This window comes from Pan paniscus, chromosome 19 (genome assembly GCF_029289425.2).
Source record: "Pan paniscus chromosome 19, NHGRI_mPanPan1-v2.0_pri, whole genome shotgun sequence".
Lineage (NCBI taxonomy): Eukaryota > Metazoa > Chordata > Mammalia > Primates > Hominidae > Pan > Pan paniscus.
Genome location: NC_073268.2, coordinates 89,301,888 through 89,329,228, shown reverse-complemented (window position 1 = coordinate 89,329,228; position 27,341 = coordinate 89,301,888). Strand labels below are relative to the sequence as shown.

General features: G+C 53.0%; 1 protein-coding gene across 2 annotated transcripts; it reads left to right on the top strand.

Moving 5' to 3' along the window:
• On the top strand, positions 1 to 27,300 carry CDC42EP4 (CDC42 effector protein 4). 2 transcript variants are annotated; one of them, XM_003810522.6, is made up of 2 exons: positions 1 to 140; positions 24,331 to 27,300. In XM_003810522.6, the coding sequence occupies exon 2, from the start codon at positions 24,443 to 24,445 to the stop codon at positions 25,502 to 25,504; it is 1,062 nt and encodes a 353-aa protein (XP_003810570.1). In that variant the 5' UTR covers positions 1 to 140; positions 24,331 to 24,442; the 3' UTR covers positions 25,505 to 27,300. The 2 variants fall into 2 exon arrangements, with proteins under 2 accessions (XP_003810570.1, XP_024781876.1); XM_024926108.4 differs by lacking the exon at positions 1 to 140 and adding an exon at positions 740 to 1,152.
• Positions 27,301 to 27,341: the final 41 nt, after the last annotated feature.

Below are 27,341 nucleotides of genomic sequence, written 5' to 3'. Positions count from 1 at the left end.
GGAGGCTCCCAGCCCTGAAAGCCCGAGAGCCAGAGGGAAACAAACGCCGGCGCTGACAGGGGCCGCCAGCCCCTCCGCCGCGCGGAGCCCACGAAGGGGACAGCGCAGCCGGCCCAGAGCTCGGGTCTCCGGGGACCGAGGTAGGCGACGGGCAACCGCCTCTGTCTGTGGTAGCCGCCTTCGCGCTGGGTGGCCTGGGTGGGCTTGGGGGTCTCGAGTCCCCCTGTGGGGCAGAGAGGATCGAAGCTGGGGATGCGAGGCCGCGGCGCGGGGAGAAGGGCGCGGAGCCCCCACTTCTCGGCGCTCGCGCTTCTCACCGCGCCCGCCGCGGTGCCGGGGACCCTGAGCTGCGCACCTAGTGTCCTGGCAGAGCGGGATGTGTGGAGGAGGAGGTGGCAGGGAGCCGGGCGCAGCGTTGCCGGGACTCGATTTCCTCTCTCCACGCTGGAACTCCCGGCCCTGGCCAAGGGTGCCGCTGAGGGGGTTGGGGGCCGGTTTTAAAGGGCCTCCCCCTTCCCAGGAATGGGGTGTGTGTCGGTGTGGGCAGGAGCGCAGCAATCGGCGGCGCGCGGCCCGCGATCTCCGCGAGGGGGGCGTGTGTGCGCCCGGAGTTCTCCATGAATAAGAACCGAATTCTCCGCCTGTACGGGCAGAGGCGTGTACACATCTCGCTCTCGTACACACACTGCAGCACACGCCACCCAATGTCACCCGGCCGGGAAGCCAGAGGGAAGGAGCTGTCTGGAAGGGAATGGCCGAAGGAACAAATGGTCCTCCTTTCCCCTACTCCCGCCCCGCGAACCCTTCCCTCCCCCGCCAGGCTCCCGCCCCGCCCGCTCCCTCGGAAGCCCGGGAGGCCGAGGCGCCTCCTGGCGGGGTGCGGGGGGAGGGCAGCCGAGCCACCCGCCCCCTTGGAGCCGGGGAGACGGCCGCTCCTGGGCTGGTGCGCCCCGAGCTCAGCGCGCTCAGTGGGATCGCAGGCGGGAGCGGTCGGTTAATGATTTAATCGCCCGCTTGGGGCGGGTGCGCGCGGATCGGCCGTCCCTGGCCCCGCCCCCTCTCCGGAGCGCCCCCAGCCGGGGTTACAAAACTGCCCCCTGCCCCCGGCGCGTTCCCCAGGAGCCATCCTGCCCGCGGGGATGCCGTCAGCCGGTGAGTGCCCCGGCCGGGAGGGCTGGAGAGCTGGGCGGGAGCCGGGGCTGAGGCTGAGCCAGCTTCCTGGGAGAGGACTGAAGTGCGTGTGTGTGTGCGTGTGTGTGTGTGTGTGTGTGTGTGTGTGTGTGAGAGAGAGAGACTGGGGGAGGGGTGCTCGCTGCTAACTCAAACCAGGTTCCCTGTGTTTTCCCAGTGACTGCGGCCTGGGCTTTGAAAGTTTTCTTTTTCTCCCTGGGAGAATGGAGGGGAAATACAATGCCTTTTCTTTTCTCGTTGCCTCTGGAACTTCTCTCTCTCCACGACTCCCACCCCTTGCAATCTGACCAGCTCCCACATCCCTTACTGTGTGCCCGGTGCCCACTGTTTGCCCAGATAGCTGAGCAGCTGGATCCGGGTGGAGTCCTTGGGAGCCCCCGTCGCTGCGAAGCCCCCTGCCCTCCCCTGAGGGTCCAGGGTGCTGGAGGGAAAATCTCTCTCTCGTCCGAACCCCAGCAGCCATCTGTACCAGAGAAATGTCCCATCCAGCGAGTGTAAATAATGAGGGACCGGTGACAGGGGCCTCCTGCAAGGCGACTTCTTTGGCAGTCTGGGTTTCCAATAACTCCCTCAGCCCCCGCCCGCTTCTGAGGCTAGGGTGGAGGAGGGACCACCAGCAGGATGGACTGAATTTTAAGAGAACAAAGAACAGGCCACAAAGGAAGGGATTGCTGAGCTGCGGATTTCTCCCAGAAATCGGGAGTTGGCTGGGACTGAGCCAGGCCCTAAGAGAGCCCCTGGCAGCCCCAGGGCATCCACCAGGATCTCCTGAGGCTCTATCTCTGCTGAGAAGCCAGTGCCTACTGAATGCGGGGGTGCCCTGCCGGTTCCTGCTCTCATCAACTGCCCTGTGTGAGCTGCACATGTGACTGACTGATTAGTGGGGTGGCTTATCTCCTCTGAACTTGGACTTTGCCTCTCCACTCCTTGAAGACAGCTGCTCCTTCCCACAAGGGGGGTTCAGTGAATTTGGGGAGATCCCAAGTGGATTCCCAGGCATCCTGGTGGACCCCTGCAGGGACTAGGAGGGGCCCGCTGTGATCATATGGGCGGTGGTTCTGGGGTGAGTCTCAGCGCCTCCCCTCTGAAATCTCCCTGAAGTCCTAGGGTCCCTGCACACAGAGGGCAGCTTGCTCCTGCTCTGCTGTACAGCCTAGGCCTGTGCTGTGAACAAGTCTCCATTTTCTGGGGTTTCTGCCTCTCTTTGGATTCCTCTTCTCTTTTCCCCTCGTTTCTCTCTTACCCTTGCCCACCCACCATGCTTGTCCCCATCCTCTGTACCCTGCCTCCACTGTGCTGCTGCCTCTGGAACCCGACAGCACCTCACAGAACCAGAGACCAAGGAGTCAGAAGCAAACGGGGGTCTCATGTATAAAGGTCAGGGGAGTGAGTGTTGACCTGGGAGAGGAATCTTACACCAGTCTTGATTTTAAAAATAATTTTTATTTTATTTATTAATTTTTTGAGACCAGGTCTTGCTCTGTCACCCAGGTTGTGGTGCAGTGTCACAGTCAAGGCTCACTGCAGGCTGGACCTCCTGGGCCCAAGCTATCCTCCCACTTCAGCCTCCCGAGTAGCTGGGATTACTGGCGCCCACCACCACGCCCAGCTATTTTTTGTATTTTTTGTAGAGGTGGGGTTTCACCATGTTGCCCAGGCTGGTCTTGAACTCCTGAGTTCAAGGGATCTTCCCCCACCTCAGCCTCTCAAAGTGCTGGGCATACAGGTATGAGCCACTGCACCTGGCCAACCCTTTTTTTTTTTTTTTTTTTGAGACAGAGCCTTGCTCTGTTGCCCAGGCTGGAGTGCAGTGGCACAATCTTGGCTCACTGCATCCTCCACCTCCCGGGTTCAAGCAATTCTTCTGCCTCAGCCTCTGCAGTAGCTGGGACTATAGGTGCATGCCACCACGCCCGGCTAATTTTTTTTGTATTTTAGTAGAAACGGGGTTTCACTGTGTTGCCCAGGCCGGTTGCGAACTCCTGAACTCAGGCAATCCACCCACCTCGGCCTCCCCAAGAGCCGGGATTACAGGCGTAAACCACTGCACCCAGCCCTGGCCAACCCTTCTTAACAAGTCCAGAGCTTTTCTAGAAGGGCCTTGGGTTGGCAGTGGCCCAGGGCTTCCACCCCTTTGGAGTGACTGATTGATTTCTGCGGCCAGGACTGTCTGTGCGCAGGTGTGGCCGAAAGGTGTTTGATGTTGGCCTCTCCCTTTCACTCTCCCCCACCCCACGCCCCTACGTTTGGATTGGGTTCGAAGTGAAGAAGTCAGAAGTCAGAGTGGTCAGGGTTGCACTTGGTTAGCAGTAAGTCCAGCCTTCTGTGTTCTCATTCTGGTTCTGCAGACTCAGAGGAGTTTGTCCCTGTGCGGGGAGGGAGGAGTCCGTCCCTTGGAGGAATGGGGAGCTGGGTTGATGCCAGAGATAAGGCCTGTGGGCGGAGGGAGAAGGGTTGAGCAATCTCGCCCTGGAAACAGAGCTGACCTGAGCTCTGCGTAGCTCTTCTGACCTATGTACTGGAGGATTTTTCTCGACCGTGAGGAAAAGAACCAAATTCTGGAGCTGGGGACACTTTGAGGGGTCATCCGGCAGAGTGTCCTGAAGGCCAACTCCAGCCAGTGCTTCTGGGGTGCTCTAGGAAGGCCAAGCCCATGCCTGCCCTCTCTCGGCAGGGAACTGGATGGTAGTGCTGGATGGAGCCCACATGTGGCACTGGACACAGCCCTTTTTGCTTGAGTGCGTTGGGAAGGAAATTCAGACATTAGGGCCGGGCACAGTGGCTCACGCCTGTAATCTCAGCACTTTGGGAGGCCAAGGCGGGCAGATCACTTGAGGTCAGGAGTTTGAGAGCAGCCTGGCCAATATGGTGAAACCCCGTCTCTACTAAAAATACAAAAATTAGCCGGGCATGGTGGCGTGCACCTATAATCCCAGCTCCTGGGGAAGCTGAGACACAAGAATCGCTTGAACCCAAGAGGTGGAGGTTGCTGTACTCCAGCATGGGCGATAGAGTGAGACTCCATCTCAAAAAAAAAAAAAAAAAGAGAGAGAAATTCAGGGCCAGGCGTGGTGGCTCACACCTGTAATCCCAGCACTTTGGGAGGCCAAGGCGGGTGGATCAGGAGGTCAGGAGATCAAGACCATCCTGACTAACACAGTGAAACCCTGTCTCTACTAAAAAGTACAAAAAATTAGCTAGGCTTGGTGGTGGGCGCCTGTAGTGCCAGCTACTTGGGAGGCTGAGGCAGGAGAATGGTGTGAACCCGGGAGGCGGAGCTTGCAGTGAGCCGAGATCGCGCCACTGCATTCTAGCCTGGGCGACAGAGCGAGACTCCGTCTAAAAAAAAAAAAAAAAAAGAAAGAAAAATTCAGACATTAGTCTCCCACATTCCCGCTCACCGTGCCCCGAAAGCTCCAGCTTAAAATACGCCTCCTTGAGGAGACTTGGGCTTCCTTCCAACTAACTTACATTGGAGTCTCCCCCAGGCACTGCCAGCTTGCAGCTCTGGGCTCTGTGCCAGGATGGCAGTGCTGGCATCCAAAGCCCTCCCTTGCCAGGAACAGGGGAACTGGCTGTCTCCACTCAAGCTGAGGAAGGGTCTCTCTTTTGGGATTCAGGTGAGCACAGTTTAGGGTGTGGTCATTAATGAAGGCTTACAGTTCTTAACCCACCTGTAAGAAACTGCTCTGCACACCTGGTGTTTCCCCTTCACCCCAAAGATGGAGCTGAAGGCATCTGGAAAAACCACAGTGCCAGGCAAGAAGGATCCCTGGATGTCTGTGCTCAGCCAGAGCTGCTTCAGCCACCATCTTCTGCCTTGGCCATCACGGTAGCAGAGGTTGTCTGGGGCAGCCTCCACCTCCCAGGATGAGACTCTGGGTTCTTCTTTTGCCCAGGCACCTGCAGTTCTGGCAGTCACTGAACTTGGTCTGGAGACCCCAGCTTTGAATCTCTCCAAGTGTGCCAACAAAGCCAGGTTCTGTGTGCTGGCTTCTCTTTCCTGCCTGTCCTTCCTCTCTACCTCGGGTCTTCACTCAGTGCAACCTTCTTATTTCCTTACACTGTTGCCTCCAACCCTGAAGCATCAGAAAGGGACCTGTTCCCCTCAAGTCCTGGAATTGGGCTTAAGGCTTTGTCAAGTGGTACAAGGAGTAGAGAGCCCAAGAGAGCCCAAAAAGAGCCTAGGGGCTCGCAGTACGATTTGTGGTTACCTCTAAGCAGAATCTGGTTAGGTCCAAAAGATCAGATTATATTTTATTGGGGGTTGATCATATTGAAGTTTTGTGCATTATTTTTTTTGTTTTGAGACAGGCTTTTTGCTGTGTTGGCCAGGCTGGAGTGCAGTGGTGCAATCACAGCTCACTGCAGCCTCAAACTCCTGGGCTCAAGAGATCCTCCCACCTCAGCCTCGAGTAGCTGAGACTATAGATGTGTGCCGCCATGCCTGGCTAATTTAATTTTTTTTTTTTTTTTTTAGAGACAGGGTCTCACTGTGCTGCCCAGGCTGGTCTCAAGCTCCTGGGCTCAAGCGATCCTCCTGCTTCTGCCTCTGCCTCCCAATGTGCTGAGATTTCAGGCATGAGCCACGGTGCCTGGCCTGTGCATTATTTGTGGCTAGTAGCACCCGGGGTCTGGCAAATTCCTGAGTTACTTTTACCCTTATCCTAGGAAGGAATGGAGGAGCTTCTCTTTTCCCACCTCCACCTCGCCATCTTGTCTGAGAGAAGCCAGGCTCCTTCTTCTGGCATCATTAAAGGTTAAAAGGTGACGAGATGAGGGAACTCAGATCAGGAAAGAAACCAGATCCGAGGGTTTCCTGCCCCCCACTGCTGGCAGAGACTACAGAGGGAGGGCAGAATCTGTACCTGGGCTTCAGCAGCTTGGGGGACCCTTCCCCCTGCGTCAGATAATCCTGGGAACCCCCAGGACTTTGAAAAGGGTCAACCCATTGTCTCAGCCCACGTTTCACTGTACAGACTTTTGAATTAGGTGCTCTCAGGTGGCTGTTCTCTATGAAGTTTGCGAAGTGACAGTGGCTGGAGTGTCACTGGGTGTGACAGCATCATCTTTATAGCACACATGGAACTGTGCTCACCCGAGCACAGCACTTGGGAGTTATGTAATGTTATCAATTGTTCTGAGAGCTAATGAGGAAACTGAGGCACAAATAACTTGACCCACGTGGCAGGCCACCTTGTGACCTAGGGAGTGGGGCTCTTTGTCCCCAACTTCCGGCAGGGCCAAGATGCAAGATTAGCCTGTCTGCTCTGGAGGGAGTTTAGATCTGCCAGTCTCCTTCTGGAGACCCCCAGGTGGCCAGGAAATTCCCAGTTCTCAGCTGAGCACCCGGCTCTTAGGAGAGGCAAAGTGAAACCAAACAAGGCCTGGCAGATCTGATTTCAAGCGCGGCACTTTCCTCTGCGATCACTCCCGAGCAGGAGGGAGGCACCCTGCTGCCCAGTAGTAGCACCACTCCCAGAGGAGGAGGGCCCAGCCTGTATGGGGGCAGTGGGGCCCCCCACCAGGCATCCATCCTGCCTGGCCCAGATGGTCCCTCTGCTGGTGGCTGGCTTCGGGTGGTGGCTCCGGGAAGCACACATTTCCAGGAAAGGCCCTGTAATCAAGTGAAGTTGCCGGATGTCCTTGAGTCACTGGCTCCTCTTCGTCTTGACTCCTCCGTTGTTGCTTCCGGTCACTCCCTAGTCTTGGCTCCTTTTTCTTCCCTTCTCTGTGCTGTTCTAATTCCCAGGAGGTGAGGGAAGGTTTCCCCTTCACCTCCTGCTGACCTGCTTCTCCCCTGGCCTGAAGCCTGTGGTTCTGGGATGGGGATGAGGATAAGGATGAGGTGGGTGCAGGAACGAAGATGAAGGAGACAAGCAGGGCAGCTGGTTCCCAGCCCACAAGGAGCAGGAGGCTCCCCTGGATGGACCTGGGGTGTTGGGCTGTAGCCTGTATTTTCCAGGATTAATCTATAAGTTCCCTGGAGTGGTGGGGAATGAGGTGCTCAGACTCAGGAGATGTTAACCTGAAATTGTGTGCAAAACTGCGTATCCTGTGTGTACTCATGCATCCAGAGCCTTGAGCAGCCCTCCCAGGCCTGAGCCCCAGGGACACTTATGATCCACTGTCCCCCTCGCACCACCCCCCCCACCCCGATGTTCCTTATGGTGGAGTGGAAAAAACCCAGAGTCCAGCACATCTGGATTCTTGTCTCTCTCTCCTAACCAACTGTGTGTGACTTGAGTAAAGCACGTGTCCCTCTAAGTCTCTCGGTGCTCTTATCTGCGAGCTGGGGATGATAGTGATAACTCCCGTGGGATTGTTGGGAAGAATACATGAGATAAAGTTTTTCAAATGCTTGGGACCGTGTATGACTACAAAGTTTGTCGTCCCAGCACTTTGGGAAGCAGAGGTAGGAGGATGGCTTGAGCCCAGAAGTTTGAGGTTACGGTGAGCTTTGATTGCACTGCTACAGTGTACTCCAGCCTGAGGGACAAAGCAAGACCCTCTCTCAGGAAAAAAAAAAAAAAAAAGAAGAAGAAAAGAGACAGTTTAATCAAAATAAATCACCTAACACAATGCCTGGTGCAGAGTAAAAAGCTCAACAAATCTTAGTTCTTTCTTGTATTTTCTCCATGACATGTGGCCCAGGAATAGTTACTGCAGAGTCTGGGGAGGGGTCTACCCCTGAGGTTAGGTAGGGTCTAGAATAGTATTTCCTTAGAGTGGGTTCCTCAGCACACAGTCTTGCTATCTGTTGGGATCCACATGGAGAGATGTTATTCCGGAGTGTTCTTGATAATGAGTCACCATTTAAACTAGACTAGACTCCTTATGCTATATCTTCCAGCAATTAAAGGGTAAATTATTTTAAGCCGTAGTGTGTTTTCCCATAACTCAGCCTGGCTGAGTGAGTTATTGGCATCATTTTCCCATAAACTGTAAGAATTGTGAATTCCTTAAGGTGGTGGAGAATACTTGTGTGATATTCAAATCACAGTGAGCAGGATGATCAGTGGGGCTAGCCCTAGGATGATGCTGTCAATAGGAATGTGACGCTAGTCACATATGGAATTTTATGCTTTCTAGGAGCCATGTTTTAAAAACTAAAGGAAGGGGAAATTAATTTTTTTTTTTTTTTTTTTGGAGACAGAGTCTTGCTCTGTTGCCCAGGCTGGAGTGCAGAGGCATGATCTCATCTCACTGCAACCTCCGCCTCCTGGGTTCAAGCGATTCTCCTATCTCAGCCTCCCGAGTAGCTGGCATTACAGGTACCCACCACCACGCCAGGCTAATTTTTGTATTTTTAGTAGATACAGGGTCTCACCATGTTGGCCAGGCTGGGGTTGAACCCCTGACCTCAAGTGATCCATACTCCTCGGCCTCCCAAAGTGCTGGGATTACAGGCGTGAGCCACCGTGCCCGGCCAATTACCAGTTTTTGTTTGTTTGTTTGTTTGTTTGTTTTTGAGATGGAGTTTCACTCTTGTTGCCCAGGCTGGAGTGTAAGGGTGCGATCTCGGCTCACCGCAACCTCTGCTTTCTGGGTTCAAGCCATTCTCCTGCCTCAGCCTTCCGAGTAGCTAGGATTACAGGCATGCGCCACCACGCCCAGCTAATTTTGTATTTTTAGTAGAGACGGGGTTTCTCCATGTTGGTCAGGCTGGTCTCGAACTCCCAACCTCAGGTGATCCGCCCACCTCAGCCTCCCAAAGTTCTGGGATTACAGGCATGAGCCACCGCGCCTGGCCAATTATCATTTTTTTTTTTTTTTGAGACGGAGTCTGATGCTGTCCCCCAGGCTGGAGTGCAGTGGCGCCATCTCGGCTCACTGCAAGCTCTGCCTCCCGGGTTCACGCCATTCTCCTGCCTCAGCCTCCCGAGTAGCTGGGACTACAGGTGCCCGCCACCATGCCCGGCTAATTTTTTTTGTATTTTTAGTAGAGACGGGGTTTCACCATGTTGGCCAGGATGGTCTCGAACTCCTGACCTCGTGATCCGCCCGCCTCGGCCTCCCAAAGTGCTAGGATTACAGGCTTAAGCCACCGCGCCCGGCCAATTGTCAATTTTTAAATGTAAAATAATTAAAATTTAAAATTCTGGCCACGTGTGGTGGCTCATATCTGTAATCCCAGCACTTTGAGATTACACTTGAGGCTAGGAATTTTAAGACTTGGCTAGGCAACATGGTGGTGCACGCCTGTAGTCCCAGCTACTCGGGACTGAGGTGGAAGGATTGCTTGAGCCTAGGACGTTGAGGCTACAATGAGCTGTAATTGTGCCACTGTACTTGAGCCTGGTTAACAGAGTGAGACCCTGTCTCAAAAAAAAAAAATTTAAAATTCAGCTCCTTAATCACACTAGCCACATGTTAAGTACTCAGTAGCCTTATGTGGCTTGTGGCTGCTGGATTAGATGCCGGAGGTTTAGGATATCACTGTAAGTGCCAGAAAGAGAGATGTTTCGTGTCAGTGGTATTATTCAACATTATATTGGCAGTGTAACAAATATAACGAGATAATGAGGAATGGAGGAGGCAAAATTATTATTAGTTGCAGATGATGAGCTTATCCACTTCCAAAGCCCAAAAGATTCAATCATATAGTTGCTTAGAGCCTGTAAGGTAGTATAAGCTTGGTGGGGTGGCCATTAAATATGTTAGGGGGAAAAAAAGGTAGCCTGCTGGCCGGGTGCAGTAGCTCACACCTGTAATCCTAGCACTTTGGGAGGCCAAGGCTGGTGGATCACCTGAGGTCAGGAGTTCAAGACCAGCCTGGCCAACATGGTGAAACCCTGTCTCTACTAAAAATACAAAAATTAGCCAGGCAGGCAGGGCATGGTGGCTCACGCCTGTAATCCCAGCACTTTGGGAGGCCGAGGTGGGTGGATCACCTGAGGTCAAGAGTTGAAGACCAGCCTGGCCAACATGGTGAAACCCCATCTCTACTAAAAATACAAAAATTAGCTGGGCATGGTGGCGCACGCCTGGACGCTGAGGCACAAGAATCACTTGAACCCAGGAGGCAGAGGTTGCAGTGAGCTGAGATGATACCACTGCACTCCAGTCTCGGCAATACAGACTCGGCCTCAAAAAAAAAAAAAAAGCTGGGCATGGTGGCGCGTGCCTGTAGCCCCTGCCACTTGGGAGGCTGAGGCACAAGAATTGCTTGAACCCAGGAGTGGAAGGTTGCAGTGAGCTGAGATACACCACTGCACTCCAGCCTTGGGGACAGACTCACAAGAATGTATCATCTGGAAATAGTTAAGGTTATGCACATAATTGCCTGAAAGGACCTTACAGAGTTTCAACTGAAAATGGAAACAACCTAGCCATTCAATCCCTGATTGGATGTAAAAATTAGATAGTAAGATTTAATTTAAAACAATGTAGCATAAATTGTTAACATGTAAATATTTTGACCCAGCTGTGAACAATGGTTGGCTTTATTTATCCATCTACAAGGGAACATGCTGCTTGTGTAATAAGGGGGAAAATGTCTAAATTATTGCTCTCCAATAGAAGTCTTAGGCAAGTGCCATACATAATTTATATTTTAATAGTTACATTTTAACAAGTAAGAGGAAATGGTACATTTTGACTCACTATATTCAGAATATCATTTTAACACATCATCAGTATAAAATATTAATGAGATATTTTATACATCCTCTTTTTTTATACTAAATCTTAGAAGTCCAGTGTGTATTTTCCACCTGTGCACATATCCATTTGGACTTGCCAGATTTTTTTTTTTTTTTTAATTTTTTTGAGACAGAGTTTCACTCTTTTTTGCCCAGGCTGGAGTGCAATGGCGTGATTTCGGCTCACTGCAAACTCTGCCTCCCGGGTTCAAGCAATACTTCCTGCCTCAGCCTCCCAAGTAGCTGGGATTACAGGCGCACGCCACCATGCCTGGCTAATTTTGTATTTTAATAGAGATGGGGTTTCACCATGCTGGCCAGTCTGGTTTCGAACTCCTGACCTCAGGTGATCTGCCTGACTCAGACTCCCAGAGTGCTGGGATTACAGGGGTGAGCCACCGCGCCCTGCCTATTTTTTATTTTTATGTATTTATTTTTATGTGTATAAATATAAGGAGTGCAAGTATAGTTTTGTTACATGGGTATATTGTGTAGTGTGAAGTCTGGGCTTGTAGTGTAACCATCACCCAATCGTGTACATTGTACCCATTAAGTAACTTCTCATCCCTCACTGGGTTCCCACCCTCCCACCCTCCCAGTCTCCAGTGTTTATTATTCCATGCTGGCCACATGTCAAGTGCTCAGAAGCACACTTCAAGTGCTCAGAAGCCAGAAGTGGCTGGTGGACAGTGGAGGGTCAATTATTATTAACCCATAGAGAGATGGCATAAAGTGGAAGTAGCTGGGAGGTTCTGGTGTGCACTATTGCTTTCCTCCTTGTCCAGGTCACTCTATGATCCCTGCTCTCCCTGATTCACCCCCCTTCCCAGTAGACTCCTCCCTCCCTGCCCCACACCCGGTAGGGATACCTGGGGAATGGGCACTGTCTTGTAGCTTGGAGGCTGGGGGTGGTGGGGGGAAGACATGTCATGAAATCTGGGACCTTGCCCTTTCTCCAGGAAGGGGCCATCAAAGTAGAGGATGTTCATCTCCAGGAAATGGGATCTGCCCCAGGGTGGCTGTGCAGTGGCACCTTTGCATCAATGATCCTGGCATGGATTGGCACGCGGGCAGTGAGGGTGGGGCAAGTGGTGTTGGGTCACGGTTCTGGTTTTTCTTCCTGGGAGCTGGAATAACCAAGGAACACAAGATGGAGTTTGGACAGAGCAGACAGGAACACACTAGAAGTGAGGCCTTGTGCTGATCTACTCCTGACTATGCCGGCAGAGTCCTGGCTTGTGCTTCAGGGTGATCCTCCCCACCCCTCACCTCCCAGAACACCAGAACATTGGGAGGTTCCTGAGAGCAGGAAGTGGGAATGGGCTCCTGGGTAAGAGAAATCTCCTTTCAGGAGGTTTCAAATGCAGCCATGCCTGGGGATAGAACTTTAATGGGGGAGGCAGTAATGTGAGTCTTAGCTCCAAGAGTCTTAGGTTAACCGGCTCCCAGACCCTTCCTACCCCACCCTGCTCCACATGTACATCCTCAGCTGCAGACACCTGCACAGGTCAGGCAGCATCACCTCATATAGAAAATCACATGCTCCAAGGTCTGCCAGAAATGGGCTCAAATCACCACTTAGAAGTTGTGAGAGGCTGGGTGTGGGGTGCAACGGTTCGTGCTTGTAATCCCACACTTTGGGAGGCTGAAGCAGGAAGATTGCTTGAAGCTAGGCGTTCAAGAGCAGCCTGGGCAACAAAGCGAGACGCCATCTCTACTAAAAATGTGTGTGTGTATGTGTGTGTGTGTGTGTGTATTTTTTTTTTTTTTTTTAAGACGGAGTCTCGCTCTGTCACCCAGGCTGGAGTGCAGTGGCATGCATGATCTCGGCTCACTGCAAGCTCCGCCTCCCGGGTTCACGTCATTCTCCTGCCTCAACCTCCCGAGTAGCTGGGACTACAGGTGCCCACCACCACGCCCGGCTAATTTTTTTTTTTTTAATATTTTTAGTAGAGACAGGGTTTCACCATGTTAGCCAGGATGGCCTCGATCTCCTGACCTCGTGATCTGCCCGCCTCAGCCTCCCAAAGTGCTGGGATTACAGGCGTGAGCCACCGCACCCAGCCTATGTATTTATTTTTAATAAACCAGGCATGGTGGTGCCCACCTGTGACCCCAGCTACTTGGGAGACTGGGGCCGGGGAGGATCACTTCAGCCTGGGAAGTTGAGGCTGCAGTGAGCCATGATAGCACCACTACACTCCAGCCTGGGTGACAGCAATGCCGTGTCTCAAAAAAAAAGCTGTGAGATGTGAGAGTGAGTAAAATAATTCACTCTGTCTGAGTCTCCGTTTCTCGTTCTTTAAAATAGGGGCAATCAGGGCAGCCTCCTTGCGAGTTTGCTTTGAGTTTCAAGGGCATAAATGTATGTTGTCCTCAGTACAGTGCTTGGCACGCAGCGGAGCCCAGTGAATGAGAACTGTTGAGTGAGGAGGTGTACTGGAGGGACGGGGTAGGAGGGGATTAGGGAGCCTGTTTCTCTGACTCTTGAGCTAAGACTCACTTTAGTGCCTTCCCCATTAGAGATCTACCCCCAGGGATGATCTAATTCTGCACACAGCTTGGCGGTCAGTGGTGGCTGGAGCACCTGGGTGCTGGTTGCCCTCATGTGACCCCTTCTTGTTTTCTCTGCTCCCTTGTAGTGACAGTCTAGCCAAGCTAGAGCTATAGAAGTAAAACCTTCACCTGCACAGGATCTCTCTGAGAGGATCCCACTGTTATGTGGGAGGCTGGCCTCCAGCTTGGAGCTTCAGTGTCACTGGAAATAGGCCGATCTCCGATCTCCGGTAGGGTGGGAGTGATCCTTATCGCTCATCTCCTGCTCAGCTGGGGAGGCTTAAGCATCAGGAAGCAGCTGTTGGAGAGCGAGTTCTATTTTTTGAGAGGGTCCCGATCTCCCTGTGCCCCCTGATGTCAGGTTATTAAAGCTTGCCCACTTCCTCCTCCCAGGCAACTTAGAATAAAACAAGGACCTGATAAACATGTCTGGCTTGGGGGTGATTTTGAAGGAGGAAGAGAGAGAACAGACATCAGTGGGAGATTTTCACGCAAGAGAGGCAGAGTATGGATGGAGACCAGTTCTCACTCAGTCCTCAGTTGGCATCTTATGCTGGGATGTGGCTGCCGAACCCAGAGAACTAGATAGTCTTAAGCTGGTTTTGAAATGAACGCCTTTTCTTTAAACCTTTGATACTTTGGGTTTTTGTTGTTGTTGTTGTTTGTTTGTTTGTTTTAAAAAGAAAAAGGCCAGGTGCGGTGGCTCACACCTGTAATCCCAGCACTTTGGGAGGCTGAGGCGGGTGGATTGCTTGAGGTCAGGAGTTCAAGACCAGCCTGGTCAACATGGGGAAACCCCGTCTTTACTGAAAATATAAAAATTAACTGGCCGTCATGGTGTGCACCTGTAATCCCAGCTACTTGGGAGGCTGAGGCAGGAGAATCGCTTGAACCTAGGAGTTGGAGGTTGCAGTGAGCTGAGATGGTGCCACTACACTCCAGCCTGGGCGATAGAGCAAAACTCCATCTCAAAAATAAATAAATAAATAAACAAAAAGAAAAAGAGCCTGTTTTCCTCTCAAGGCTAACATAACTTCTTAATTTCTCCGTGTGCCCTTTTAGTCTTTATTCGCAGATGCATATTTGTGTAGAGTTGTAACACTATGCATAAACAAGTATATGTTCTGCCTTTTTTTCTATTTATTTTAAATTTTTATTTTTTTTTTGAGATGGAGTCTCCCTCTGTTGCCCAGGCTGGAGTGCAATGGCGCGATCTCGGCTCACTGCAACCTCTGCCTCCCAGGTTCAAGCCATTCTCCTGCCTCAGCCTCCTGAGTAGCTGGGATTACAGGCACACACCACCATGCCCGGCTAATTTTAATTTTTTATGTATTTTTAAATTTTTTTTTTTTTTGTATTTTTAGTAGAGACAGGGTTTCACCATATTGGTCAGGCTGGTCTCAAACTCCTGACCTCATGGTCCACCCGCCTCGGCCTCCCAAAGTGCTGGGATTACAGGCGTGAGCCACTGCGACTAGCCTGTCTCCAGTCTTTCGCTATTATGAATAAGGCTTCAACAAATACATGTGTGACTTTTTTCGCCTTTGAAATAATTCCACAGGGTTAAGTTCTAGGAGGTAAATCATATTCATTTAAATCACATTCATTTTAAAGCCATTATTTGAGGAAACTTTGAATCATAATTCATTTTAAAACCATCATTCTCTTTTTTTTTTTTTTTTTTTTTGGAGATGGAGTTTCACTCTTGTCGCCTGGGCTGGAGTGCAATGTCATGATCTCAGTGTGCTGCAACCTCTGCCTCCCAGGTTCAAGCAGTTCTCCTGCCTCAGCCTCCCTAGTAGCTGGGATTACAGGCACCCGCCACCATGCCTGGCTAATTTCTTTGTATTATTAGTTGAGATGGGGTTTCACCATGTTGGCCAGGCTGGTCTCAAACTCCTGACCTCAGGTGATCCACCTACCTCAGCCTCCCAAAGTGCTGGGATTACAGGCATGAGCCACCACACCTGGCCAAAACCATCATTTATTTTAAAGCCATTATTTGAAGAAATTTTGCTGGAGTTTCAGGTACCGCAAGACCACCCCACCCTGGGACCATTTTGACTCTGAGCAGCTCTTGGATCAGAGTTTTGTAATGTTCCCCCTGCCTGGTGGCACCTAGTACCAATTGCTCAGTGGGAGGAAGGTCCTTCCCTCTTCTCTTTCCCAGCTCTTAATTTGGGCAAGATGGTAGCAAACATCAGAAGGTTGTCCTAGTGCCTGGCGGTGAGCCCATTGAGGTGTTATCTGGGGAAGATCTTTGGGGTGGGAGTCAAGAGACTTGGTCTCCAGCACCGCCCGGCTCCCTTGTGAGTTCTGTGGCCTTTGGCAAGTCACCTCTCCGGGCCCCAACAGCCTAATCAAGACCACTGGGTTGGATCCTCTCCCAGATGTCTGCCATCTCTCAATCTCAGTGGGAGTCATGTGACACAGTGGGTGCTGCATTTTAGCACCCCAAGGAGTACCTAAGAAAATCCACTGGGGCCAGGCGCAGTGGCTCACGCCTGTAATCCCAGAACTTTGGGAGGCCGAGGCAGGTGGATCCCCTGAGGTCAGGAGTTTGAGACCAACCTGGCCAACATGGTGGAACCCCGTCTCTACTAAAAAAATACAAAAATTAGCCGGGTGTGGTAGCAGGTGCCTGTAATCCCAGCTACTCAGGAGGCTAAGGCAGGAGAATTACCTGAATCTGGGAGGTGGAGGTACAGTGAGCCAAGATTGCACCATTACATTCCAGCATGGGCAACAAGAGCGAAACTCTGTCTCAAAAAAAAGAAAGAAAAAGAAAATCCACTGGGATTTAGAAAGAACACGCCAAAACTTGTGCACACGCGCGTGTGTGTGTAAACTAAAACTTAATGCGTGGAATGACAATAGACATGAATATAACCTATAAAAATATATATGTGTGTAGATATATACACATATATGTATATACACAAATTACATATTCAGTGTTTGTCCTGTGATGCCCCCTGCTTTTGATAGTACATTGCTGTTTAAGTGGATGGAGCCCTGGGGTGGGAATTAAACCCTGGCTTCAATCCATGACCTAGGGCAAGTGCCTTAATTTGGTCTTTCCATCTTGAAAGTATGATCCCACCACACCCAGGTATTTTAAGGAGATATTTGACACAGATACATAAATGGTACAGGAGTCCTGATGGTGACATTTCATGTTCCTATCCTGGGTTTGTTTTTTTGTTTCTTTGTTTGTTTTTTTGAGACAGAATCTTGCTCTGTCACCCAGACTGGAATGCAGTGGCGCGATCTCAGCTCACTGCAACCTCCACCTCCTGGGTTCAAGCGATTCTCCCTGCCTCAGCCTCCTGAATAACTGGGACTACAGGTGCACACCACCACGCCCGGCTAATTTTTGTATTTTTAGTGGAGATGGGGTTTCACCATGTTGGCCAGGCTGGTCTCGAACTCCTGACCTCAGGTGATCCACCCGCCTCAGCCTCCCAAAGTGCTGGGATTACAGGTGTGAGCCACCACGCCCGGCCTTGTGTTTGGTTTTTGATTGTGGCTACTTAGGCTCAGAATATTAGAGCAGTGAGCCTTAACCTCCTTGTGCACGCAGCACACTTCCAGATGCAAGGGCTTTTGAGCAGGGCACATGAAGGAGTTAAAAGATCCCCAAGAATACTAAAGTCAGCTAAAATCACAACACAGTCGGCATTGAAGTCCTGCCTGGAACATGTAACCACGTGTATCTAAGCGGTCACTGTTCTCGCCCATTCACTTAGCTGCCCTCAGCCCTGCCACAGTTTGAATGAAACACAGTCTTCCGCCTTCCCTGTGCTTTCCTATCTTTGCAGGGTAAGGCTGGTGAGTGTTCCAGAAAGTACTGGATTTTTCTCTGGTGACTAAAGCCAGAGTCCCTCACCTCTTAGAGTTGTGGCCCATGTCCCAGTGAGCCTCTTGCACAACCCCCCCCAGCGTGCTGTTCCATCTGACAAGCCTTGTGTAGCAGAATGCCACCTGTGTTTCGGCAAAGTGAAGTCCACCTAGGGGTAGGATGTCAGCCCCTCCTGTGAGAAGGGGCCATGGCCTGCCAGGCAAAACCTGGGAAAGGATGGCCAGGACCAGAGGCTGCCCCTGGAAGGCCTGGAGTCCCATTTGATCCTGTCTTTTCTCTCCTCCCTGGTCTGGGCCCTCTACAATCCCGGGTGTCTCTACCTCCAAAACATGGCCTAAATGTCTCCCACTGTGTCCCCCTTCGCCAGACCCACATCCTGGTCTCCATCCTCTTTGACCTGCATTTCTGCAACAGCCTCCTGACTGAATTCCAGCTCCCCTCCTTCATTCCTCCAATGCCAGGACCTCCGGCAGCTTCCAGATACACAGATTGAATCACTCGCCTGCTTACAAACAGCCGCCGGTTTCCTTGTACACCTATAATGACCTCCAAACTCCTTACCTGGGCTGGGTGCAGTGGCTCATGCCTGTAATGCCAGAACTTTGGGAGGCCAAGGCGGGTGGATTGCTTGATGCCAGGAGTTCGAGACCAGCCTGGCCGACGTGGTGAAACCCCGTCTCTAAAAACATAAAAAAATCGGCCAGGAGCAGTGGCTCCTGTAATCCCAGCACTTTGGGAGGCCGAGGCGGGCAGATCACCTGAAGTCAGGAGTTCAGGACCAGCCTAGCCAACATGGTGAAACCTGGTCTCTCCAAAAAATTCAAAAATTAACTGGGCATGATGGCAGGTGCCTGTAATAAAAACTAAAAACAAAACAGAACTCTTTATGTGGCCTGGTAGGGAGGGCCCTATGTAACCTGGGCCCTGGCTGCATGGATTTTTATTCTATTCCATAAATGCCACAAGCCTGTTCCTACACCCCGGCGTTTGCACGCGCCGTTCCCTCTGCCTGGGTCGCTTCTGACCTGGCTGGTTCCTTCTCATCATTTGGTTCTCAACTCATGATGCTCCTTCCTCAAGAGGGGCCTCCCCCAGACCCCCTGACTCCCACACCCACTCACACCACCCCTTTCCCTCCTTATACTGAGGAATATGAGATACCATTTTATTTATAGGTTTACACCTCCATTCCCCACCCCCACCCCCCACACTCACACTACACACGTGCCCTGGGAAAACAGCGTGCTATTTTCACTGCTCTATCTCCAGGGCCTAGAAGAGTTTGTGAATATCGGTGGGTCTGCAGGAAGTCACGGAGTGAGTGACTGGATGATGAGTAATGGAACAAAGCCTCCTGTAGCCGATCCAGGTCACAACTGAAGTCATCGTGCACTAAAAGCCCTCTGCTATTCGGCCACATTGCCTGGACCTGGCATCGGGTGGTTGGTTAGAACAGCTAGGGGAAGGCCCTGCAGAGGGCATGCTGCCCAGCAGCAGTGGCGGAGGCAGTGGCAGTGGGCGTTGAGGCATGTCGTGTACCCTGTATACCGGGGTGAACCGCAGGGCAGCTTCAGAGAGCGAGGCCTGCCTAGCTGCCCCATGAGAGCTCAGGTCTGGCGCCTGCCTCAAGCCAAGCTGCCAGGGACAGGCCACTGCCCGGTCACTTGGAGTGAGAAGTGTTGGTCCCGTCTGTGCTTCTGCCCTGGGTCTGCTGGGCTGGCCAAGCTGGGAGGGCCAGGGAGGATAGCGAGGGGTCCAGGCGAGGGTGGTCTTCCGTAGTCTCAGGAACAGGGCTGAACTAAAGGTGTGGTTGTGACCCAAGCAGGGGCCTGACCTTCTGGGGAAGGCTCCTCGTTCCCACCTTAAAGGAAGGTTCCGTGGGCAGCGGGCTGAGGGTAGAGGAATCCGTTCCTCCGGAGGCTCAGGAGAGCGAGGGAGGGCTGTGAGCTGTCATCCATTTTCCCTCGCCCTGCCAAGAAAGTGGGACGTGGTTTCTGGGGTGGGGTGGGGGTGTCCCGCCCAAGGCAGGCTATGGGGAGTGCCTGCCCCGCGTTGGGCAGCCTATTTTAGCCACTTCCCCAGAGCTGAGTCACCATGCTTCTGAAAGCCCCGCCCAAAGCCACAATGCCCTGTGGCCTCCCAAACCATAGCTGCCCCCAGGACCTGCCCAGGCCTCTGGCGGGACTCCCACCACCTACTTTCTCTTAAACTCCTTGATCCAGCTCGTCACCTCCACACTGCTCTCTGTTAGAAGCTCAGAGTGACTCAAGGTCACTCAAGGCTGGTGAAACCAAGCTGTTGCTGACCCTCAATCCTGCTGGGTGGCCTGTCTAGTCTGAGCTCCAGACACCCAGACCTCATCCACAGTGTAGACTGCCAGGTACTGCAGCCCCCTCCTCGCTGGGGCAGTGGGACAGATGCGTGACTTCCCCTAGGCCCCAACTCTCTCAGGACCCTTCCTTGCTGGGTATTGAAGATGGCTTTCTACAAGCCACAGAGTCTCGTTCCCAACCCCCCAGGAAGCGAGACCGTGGCAGCAGGCAGCACTGGGCAGACCTGTCCCTGTCTTTCTGGGGTGTGGGGTTGAACAAGATCCTGGGGACCCCAGGGCTAGCCCAGGATGGCCGTGATTTCAGCCGAGTTTCCCTGCTGTCCCCTCTGACCTACCTCAATAGTTCTACCCGCAAGGATGTGCTGGGGGGCGTGGCTAATGGGATGCGGGGAGCTGCCCTCCCCTGTAGCCATCATGGCCAGGATATTTGGTCCCTTTGGGCAGCCACAGTGACCTGCAGCTTCTCTGGTGAGTCCTGGGGAGCCGGGTCTGTGGTTTCCCTTTCTTTCCTCTCTAATGAGCATATAAGATCTGGAAACCACAGGACCTGACATCACTCACAGGGTCTGGGGGTTCCTGCCTTGGCGTTGAAACCCTTAACGCAGCTCTGGGGGCTCGTGCCACCATGTTCTCACCCGGTTCTGACCATCCACACCCGCCTCCCTGCTTCTCTGTCTTTGTTGTTTACCTGGTGAACATACCTGCTTTATCTTCACCTGTGTGTTCTCACTCAAGGCTGCTGTTTCTCAACTGGGGCAGTTTTGCCTCCCGGGGGACATTGGGCAATATCTTGAGACAGTTTTGCTTGTTGTGACTGGGGGATGGATGCTACTGGCATCTAATGGGTAGAGATCAGGGATGCTGCTATATATCCTACAGCGCACAGGGCAGTTCCACCTCCCGATGAGAAATTATCTGGCCCAAATATCAACAGTGTGGAACCGGCTCTAGGATTGCACAAGAACCTTCTTGAAGCAGCTGTTGGGTACCCCCTTCCCTGTACCCTGCCGGCCAGCAGTGGGGAGGAGCACTCAGTGGTCGGTGGTCACTGACCAGCAATGCCGCCGCCAGAGCTGGAGAAGGGCCTGGAGTGGAGGGGAGAGAGCTCTGGACTCAAAGACCCAGTTTCTAGCCCAGCTCTGTTCCTTTGGGCTAAAAACCTGGATAAATCACTTTCCTTCAATAAACTTGTTTCCTCATCCATAAAGTGAAAGCGCTGCACTGAATATCCCCTCCAGTTCTTTGAGATTCCTGGATGCTGTGCGTAGAGCCAGGAGTCGGGGTGCAGGCAGGTGGAAGATGGGGTCCTCTCCGTTCCTGACTGGTGTCCGTGCTGGTGGCAGTAGAAGCCTGAAGGATTTGCCAGGAACGAGAGTTTGTTTGAAGCTTGGCCTTTTTTCCTTCTATGCCCAGCGTGACTGAGGCAGAGTCTACCTTCTCTTTTTCTTTTTCTTTTCTTCTGCTGCTTCTTTTTCTCTTTCTTTCCTTCCTTTCTTTTCTTTTCCTTTCTTCCTTTCTTCTCTTCCTTTCCTTCTTTCCTTTCTTTTTCTTTCTCTCTCTTTTTTTCTTTCCTTATTTCCTTTCCTTCCTTCCTTTCCTTCCCCTCCCTTCCTTCCTCCCTTCCTCCCTTCCTCCCTTCCTCCCTTCCTGTTTCCTTCAGAGTTTTGCCTAGGAGCCCATGGCTGGCCAAGAGGGTCATATATGATATTCAGGAGTCAGCAAACTACAGTCCATGGGCCAAACCCAGCCTGCATTTGCTTTTGTAAATAAAGATGTGGCTTTTTGGTGGTTTTTTTTCTTTCACTGGTTTATTACAAAAGATACAACTCAGGAACAGCCAAACGGAAGAGCTGCACGAGGATGCGTGGGGTCAGGTGTTGGGGTGGGGGGCAGGGCACGCACCACCTTCCTGGCACCTCGATCTGCTCACCAACCCAGAAGTTGTCTGTAAATAAAATGTTATTGGAACATAGCCATGCCTACTTGTTTACATGTTGCTATGGCTCCTTTCTTTCTTTTTTTGATTTTGTGTAGAGATGGGGTCTCACCGTGTTGCCCAGGCTGGTCTGGAACTCCTGGGCTCAACTGATCCTCCTGCCGTAGCCTCCCAGAGTGCTGGGATTACAGTTGTGACCCACTGTGCCCGGCCAACGGCTACTTTTATACTAAGAAGACAGAGTTGAGTAGCTGTGACAAAAACCCTATCAGCCACAAGGCCGAGAATATTTACTCTCTGGCCCTTTGCAAAAAGTGTTTGCTGAGCTTTGGTCTAGCGGTTCAATGTCTAATTGTTTAGAGGTTGAGGTAGGGCAGGAGGGTGGGGCCCAGAGATAATCCAAGTTAGAGTTAGGAGAAGGTCACTTTCCTAAGGGTAGGGAGGGGAGAGAGCTGACCTATGACCCAGAGTAGAGTATCATCTCAAGGCATCCCTCACGTCCTCGCCCACGTCACCGTGTGGCAAGTCTGCCAGGTGCCTGGCTCCCCCTCCCTGCCCGAGAGAACTTTGTGTTTGCTGGAATGATCAGTGGTATGGCCTGGGCACTGGGAGGGGGGACATTGCTGGTGGGGGAAGCCATGAGGCTGGGCAGCAGAGGCTTGAGAGAACAGGGAAGCGGGGGGTGGGTGAGGACGCAGAGAGGTCAGGCTGGGAGCCCTGGAGCCAGGCTGTGGGCAGAAGGGGAGGAGAGGAGGGAGGTGCTGGACTTCCAGTGGGTGCTTGGAGGCAGACCGTGTGTCACACCCTGCTGGACCAGACTCGGTGGTAAACAGACCCGTTAAAACCCTCTGGATGGACCAGGCGCAGTGGCTCACGCTGATCCCACGTGCTGATCCCAGCACTGGGAGGCCGAGGCGGGTGGATCACCTGAGGTCAGGAGTTCGAGACAAGCCTGACCAACATGGTGAAACTCCATCTCTATCTCTACTAAAATTACAAAAAAAAAAAAAAAAGTAGCTGGACGTGGTGGTGGGCACCTGTAAATCTCAGCTACTCAGGAGACTGAGGCAAGAGAATCGCTAGAACCCGGGAGGCAGAAGTTGCAGTGAGCCAAGATCACGCCATTACACTCCGGCCTGGGGGACAGGGCGAGAATCTGCCTCAAAACCCTAGAAGTTCGTACTGCAGTGGGAAGATGAGAGTCCAGCCAGCAGGGACAGAATAATGTAGCCAGTATCTGCTGGAAGAGGGGACATCTCCCAAAGTGCCGTGGGGGGCAGGTGGTGGCTAAAGGTTTCCTGGGAGTAGTGATGTGTCCCAGCTGAGCCCTGAAGGATGCTGGGTGTGGCAGGGGTTGCACTGGGGAACTGTTTGTATCCACTGCAGCTCAGGGGATAGATCAGGGTACAAAAGTAGGGGACACTGAGGAGCGAGATGGGGACTAGTCATTGGATCAAGGGGTCTGCACTGGGTAGGGCGTCACATGGATGGGTTTTGTTTTAGCCAAGAGGTGAAGGATGGACAGGAGGGAGACAAACAGGGAGACCTGTTAGGCTGATGTCAGGGGCCAGGTGGGGTGTGGTGGGCTTGTGTGACGCAGCGGCAGCATGCAGAGGAAGCACCCAGCATCTGAGTTTTGCAGTGGGAAGAGTGGGTCTGGACTGAGGGTGCCTCTCAGAACTGTGCTGCTGGCAGGACTGGGAGGCAGGCAGGTACCTGGTGTCCAAGCATCACCTCTCACCCACCATACTTTGTTAAATCCCTGCACCCATCTCTCCCCAACCTGCCCAGCTCTGCTGGGCTTAGTATTTGGGGCAAGACCCTCTAGGGAAGAGAGGGGCTGGTTTGGCCCCAACGCTGAACTTCAACGTGGCCCTTGGCAGGAGCTGTGAGAGTGGTGCCTCCAGGCTCCTGGGCTCTACCTCTGCTGTTTTTTGGATTTCTGGTGAATCACCTAGGAATCAGTCTGCAGATCCTGGGGGTACGAAGTCATTTAGGGTCCAGTCCCTGCCTCCCACTCCCCTAATGATGAAAGAAACTGGAAGTTGCCCAATCTTGATCTCCCTGAGACACCAGAAGGTGGACCCTCAGCAAAGAGCCTGGGGCTCCACAGTGGAGACGTCACAGGCGGGATCCTCATTTATGGGATACCAAGCGAAGGCTGAAAGGCTGGGGAGCTGGTTCTGTGGGTCCCAGCAGCCCCACCCCAGTTCTGATTCAGAAAGAGAACTGTGCCGCCCACGCAGGGGGAGGAGCTGGTCAGCCTCTGTCTCCCTGGGCCCGTCCTGTCCGTTCCCTTCTCTCTCCGAGGACCAGGACTCAGGGTGGGGTGTCCACTAACTCCACAGGGATTGAGGTTAGACAGCAGGAAGAACTTACAGCACATCTCCAGGCTGACTGTTCATAGGAGCCAACTCATAGACTCCGTCTCTTCCCTGGCTTGCTGCCTGGAATTGCTGGATTTACCTTCGCGTCCTTAAATGTGGTCATGTTTGCTCTGTCAGTATCCTGGCTTGCAGGGACAGGGGAGGCATTGTCTTCTGCAAGAAAGGTTCTGTCTCTCTCAAGTTTCAGGGAAAGTGTGTCCGAGGCTACTGGAACTCTAACCAGATTTGCAAAATCACTCCTCTACTCTGAATGCCTGCGGATGAAGAAACAGGCAGGGTTATACCATGGATTGGTGGCTTATTTCACAGCATTTAACTTTGGTAGGAGCGCTGGGGTTTAAATGACAGTCCCCTGGCAAAGAGGCTTTTGTGCCGTGTGGCCAGCCCGCGTTAATCCTTTGCCTCCCATTCTCTGCTTGCAGCCTTATGATCTCCTCATTGCGTCCCCCTCTGCCCACTGGACTTGGACTTCGGATCTGACCCCAGACCTGCCGGCTACCTCGGGAGGGCCCACCTCCCCGCCCATCCAGCAAGATGCCAATCCTCAAGCAACTGGTGTCCAGCTCGGTGCACTCCAAGCGCCGTTCCCGAGCGGACCTCACGGCCGAGATGATCAGCGCCCCGCTGGGCGACTTCCGCCACACCATGCACGTTGGCCGGGCCGGAGACGCCTTTGGGGACACCTCCTTCCTCAATAGCAAGGCTGGCGAGCCCGACGGCGAGTCCTTGGACGAACAGGCCTCCTCTTCATCTTCCAAACGCAGTCTCCTGTCCAGGAAGTTCCGGGGCAGCAAGCGGTCACAGTCGGTGACCAGGGGCGAGCGGGAGCAGCGTGACATGCTGGGCTCCCTGCGAGACTCGGCCCTGTTTGTCAAGAATGCCATGTCCCTGCCCCAGCTCAATGAGAAGGAGGCCGCGGAGAAGGGCACCAGTAAGCTGCCCAAGAGCCTGTCATCCAGCCCCGTGAAGAAGGCCAATGACGGGGAGGGCGGCGATGAGGAGGCGGGCACGGAGAAGGCAGTGCCCCGTCGGAATGGGGCCGCGGGTCCCCATTCCCCTGACCCCCTCCTCGATGAGCAGGCCTTTGGGGATCTGACAGATCTGCCTGTCGTGCCCAAGGCCACATACGGGCTGAAGCATGCGGAGTCCATCATGTCCTTCCACATCGACCTGGGGCCCTCCATGCTGGGTGACGTCCTCAGCATCATGGACAAGGAGGAGTGGGACCCCGAGGAGGGGGAGGGTGGTTACCATGGCGATGAGGGCGCCATCACCCAGGCTCCCCCGTACGCCGTGGCGGCCCCTCCCCTGGCAAGGCAGGAAGGCAAGGCTGGCCCAGACTTGCCCTCCCTCCCCTCCCATGCTCTGGAGGATGAGGGGTGGGCAGCAGCGGCCCCCAGCCCCGGCTCAGCCCGCAGCATGGGCAGCCACACCACACGGGACAGCAGCTCCCTCTCCAGCTGCACCTCGGGCATCCTGGAGGAGCGCAGCCCTGCCTTCCGGGGGCCGGACAGGGCCCAGGCTGCTGTCTCAAGACAGCCGGACAAGGAGTTCTCCTTCATGGATGAGGAGGAGGAGGATGAAATCCGTGTGTGAGGCGGACAGTGGGTGGCCACCGGGAGCTCTTGGCTGCATCTTCTCCCTGCCCCCACCCCACTATGACCTTTGACCCTACGGCGCAGGGGCAGCCAGGACCCTTGATTCAGACCGTGGACCCTGGACCTTGTAGATGAGGGACACTGGCCTGGCCCTCGGGTCTTCGGAGGACGTAGGGGGCTGGCATGGGTGCCGACTGGCTGCCTGACTTCATCACGCTCCCTGCACTTAGGCTGCGTGGGACAAGGGCTGTGTTGTCGCAGCAGGAATAGGTTTTCCTCTGTTGGCCTCCCTTTCCTCCACCCTGGCCTCAAATGGATGCCAGATGCCAACCCCAGTTCCAGCCACGTGCAGCCAGCGGGTCAGCCCAGAGGCAGCCTCAGCTCCAGGGCTAAGGACTCTCGGCTCCCCTTTTCTCTGCTGGCGTTTGTACTGTGCCCAGCAGTGGCTGCTGGGGAAGCAGCTGCAGCAGGAGGGAGATGGTCTTGCCTCTCAGCCTCTCCCTGCCCCACCCCAGCTCCTGCCCTGGAAATCTGGAGCCCCTTGGAGCTGAGCTGGACGGGGGGGGGCCAGCTGCGAGCATGTGCACTAAACGCAGCCCTTTCCAGGGGAAGAGAGCAGGATGGAGAATGGAAGGAAAGCCCCCCAGGCTTCGTGAATTGCAAGAAGGGACCCTTCCAGGATGACACTAGGAACAGGGCTAGGGCACTCGCTCAGTCCCTAGGGGCTTGTTTGTTCTTTATTATTATGTTTAAATCCTTATAGAGCAATATCAGGATGGTGTTAATAGGTCTGCCTCAGAATGAGAATCAATCCTTTTAGAAAACCTTTATACTAAGCCTCCTCTTCGAAATTCACAGTGGCGATTAGTGGACTGGAGTCTGGGGACATCCGTGGCAAAGACACCAGCTCAACTTTAGTGCTTCCCAACTTTATTTAGAATGACATGGGGTGGGTGTCTGGTGTGTGTGTTTTCCCTACGCACCTCCCATAGCTATTAACAACTGAGGAAGGCCAGTGTAGAACATTTTTGGAGAACGATTTTTTTTTTTTTAAATAATACATCATTCCTATGGGGGAAAAGCCTTTTTTTTCTTTTTTTTCTTTTTGGCTGAGTTATTCCCTCCCCCCCCCCCAATACCCTCAGTACTGACTACTTCCCTTTCCTTTCTCAGGCCTCCCCCCACCGACTTTTGAGGCCAGGGTTGGCCAGATTTAGCAAAACCAAAACAGAGTGCTGAGTTAAATGCAAATTTCAGGTAAACAAAAGATAATTTTCTAGCATTAATATGCCCCACGCAATATTTGGAACACTTATGTGAAAAATGATTTGTTTTTCTGAAATTCACGTTTTTCTCTGAGTCCTGTAACTGTCCCCGAGGGGATTGAGCAGAAGCTCGGGTATGAGCCCTGAGGTTGACTGCCAGTTATTTTTCTGTCCTGGGAACAGCCTGACCCACCTCCCTGTCTCCATGTAGCCAGTGGGGGGAGGGGGAGACACAGAACCAACCACAGCCAGGGGCGTCCCCATGGCGACTCTGGCCCGGCCCCTCCTCTCTTGCCTGACTCTCCTCTCTTGCCTGACTCTAGACACTAACTTAGTTCCTGGTTCGGTGCCCTGTTGGTGCTCCTGTTTCCAATAGCTTAGGTCCCATGGTGGGAGAGGAACCTCAGGGGCTATGCAGCCCCCGCCAGCTGCCCTCGAATCCCATCCAGGCCAGTTCCAGATTCTAAACTGATTTTTTTCATGATATTGTCAAAACAGTGAGGAAACATTAAAAAAAAGCCCTAAAGCACGCCTGGTGTCTGTCTCTGCTTTTTGGGAGGGCTATTTCAG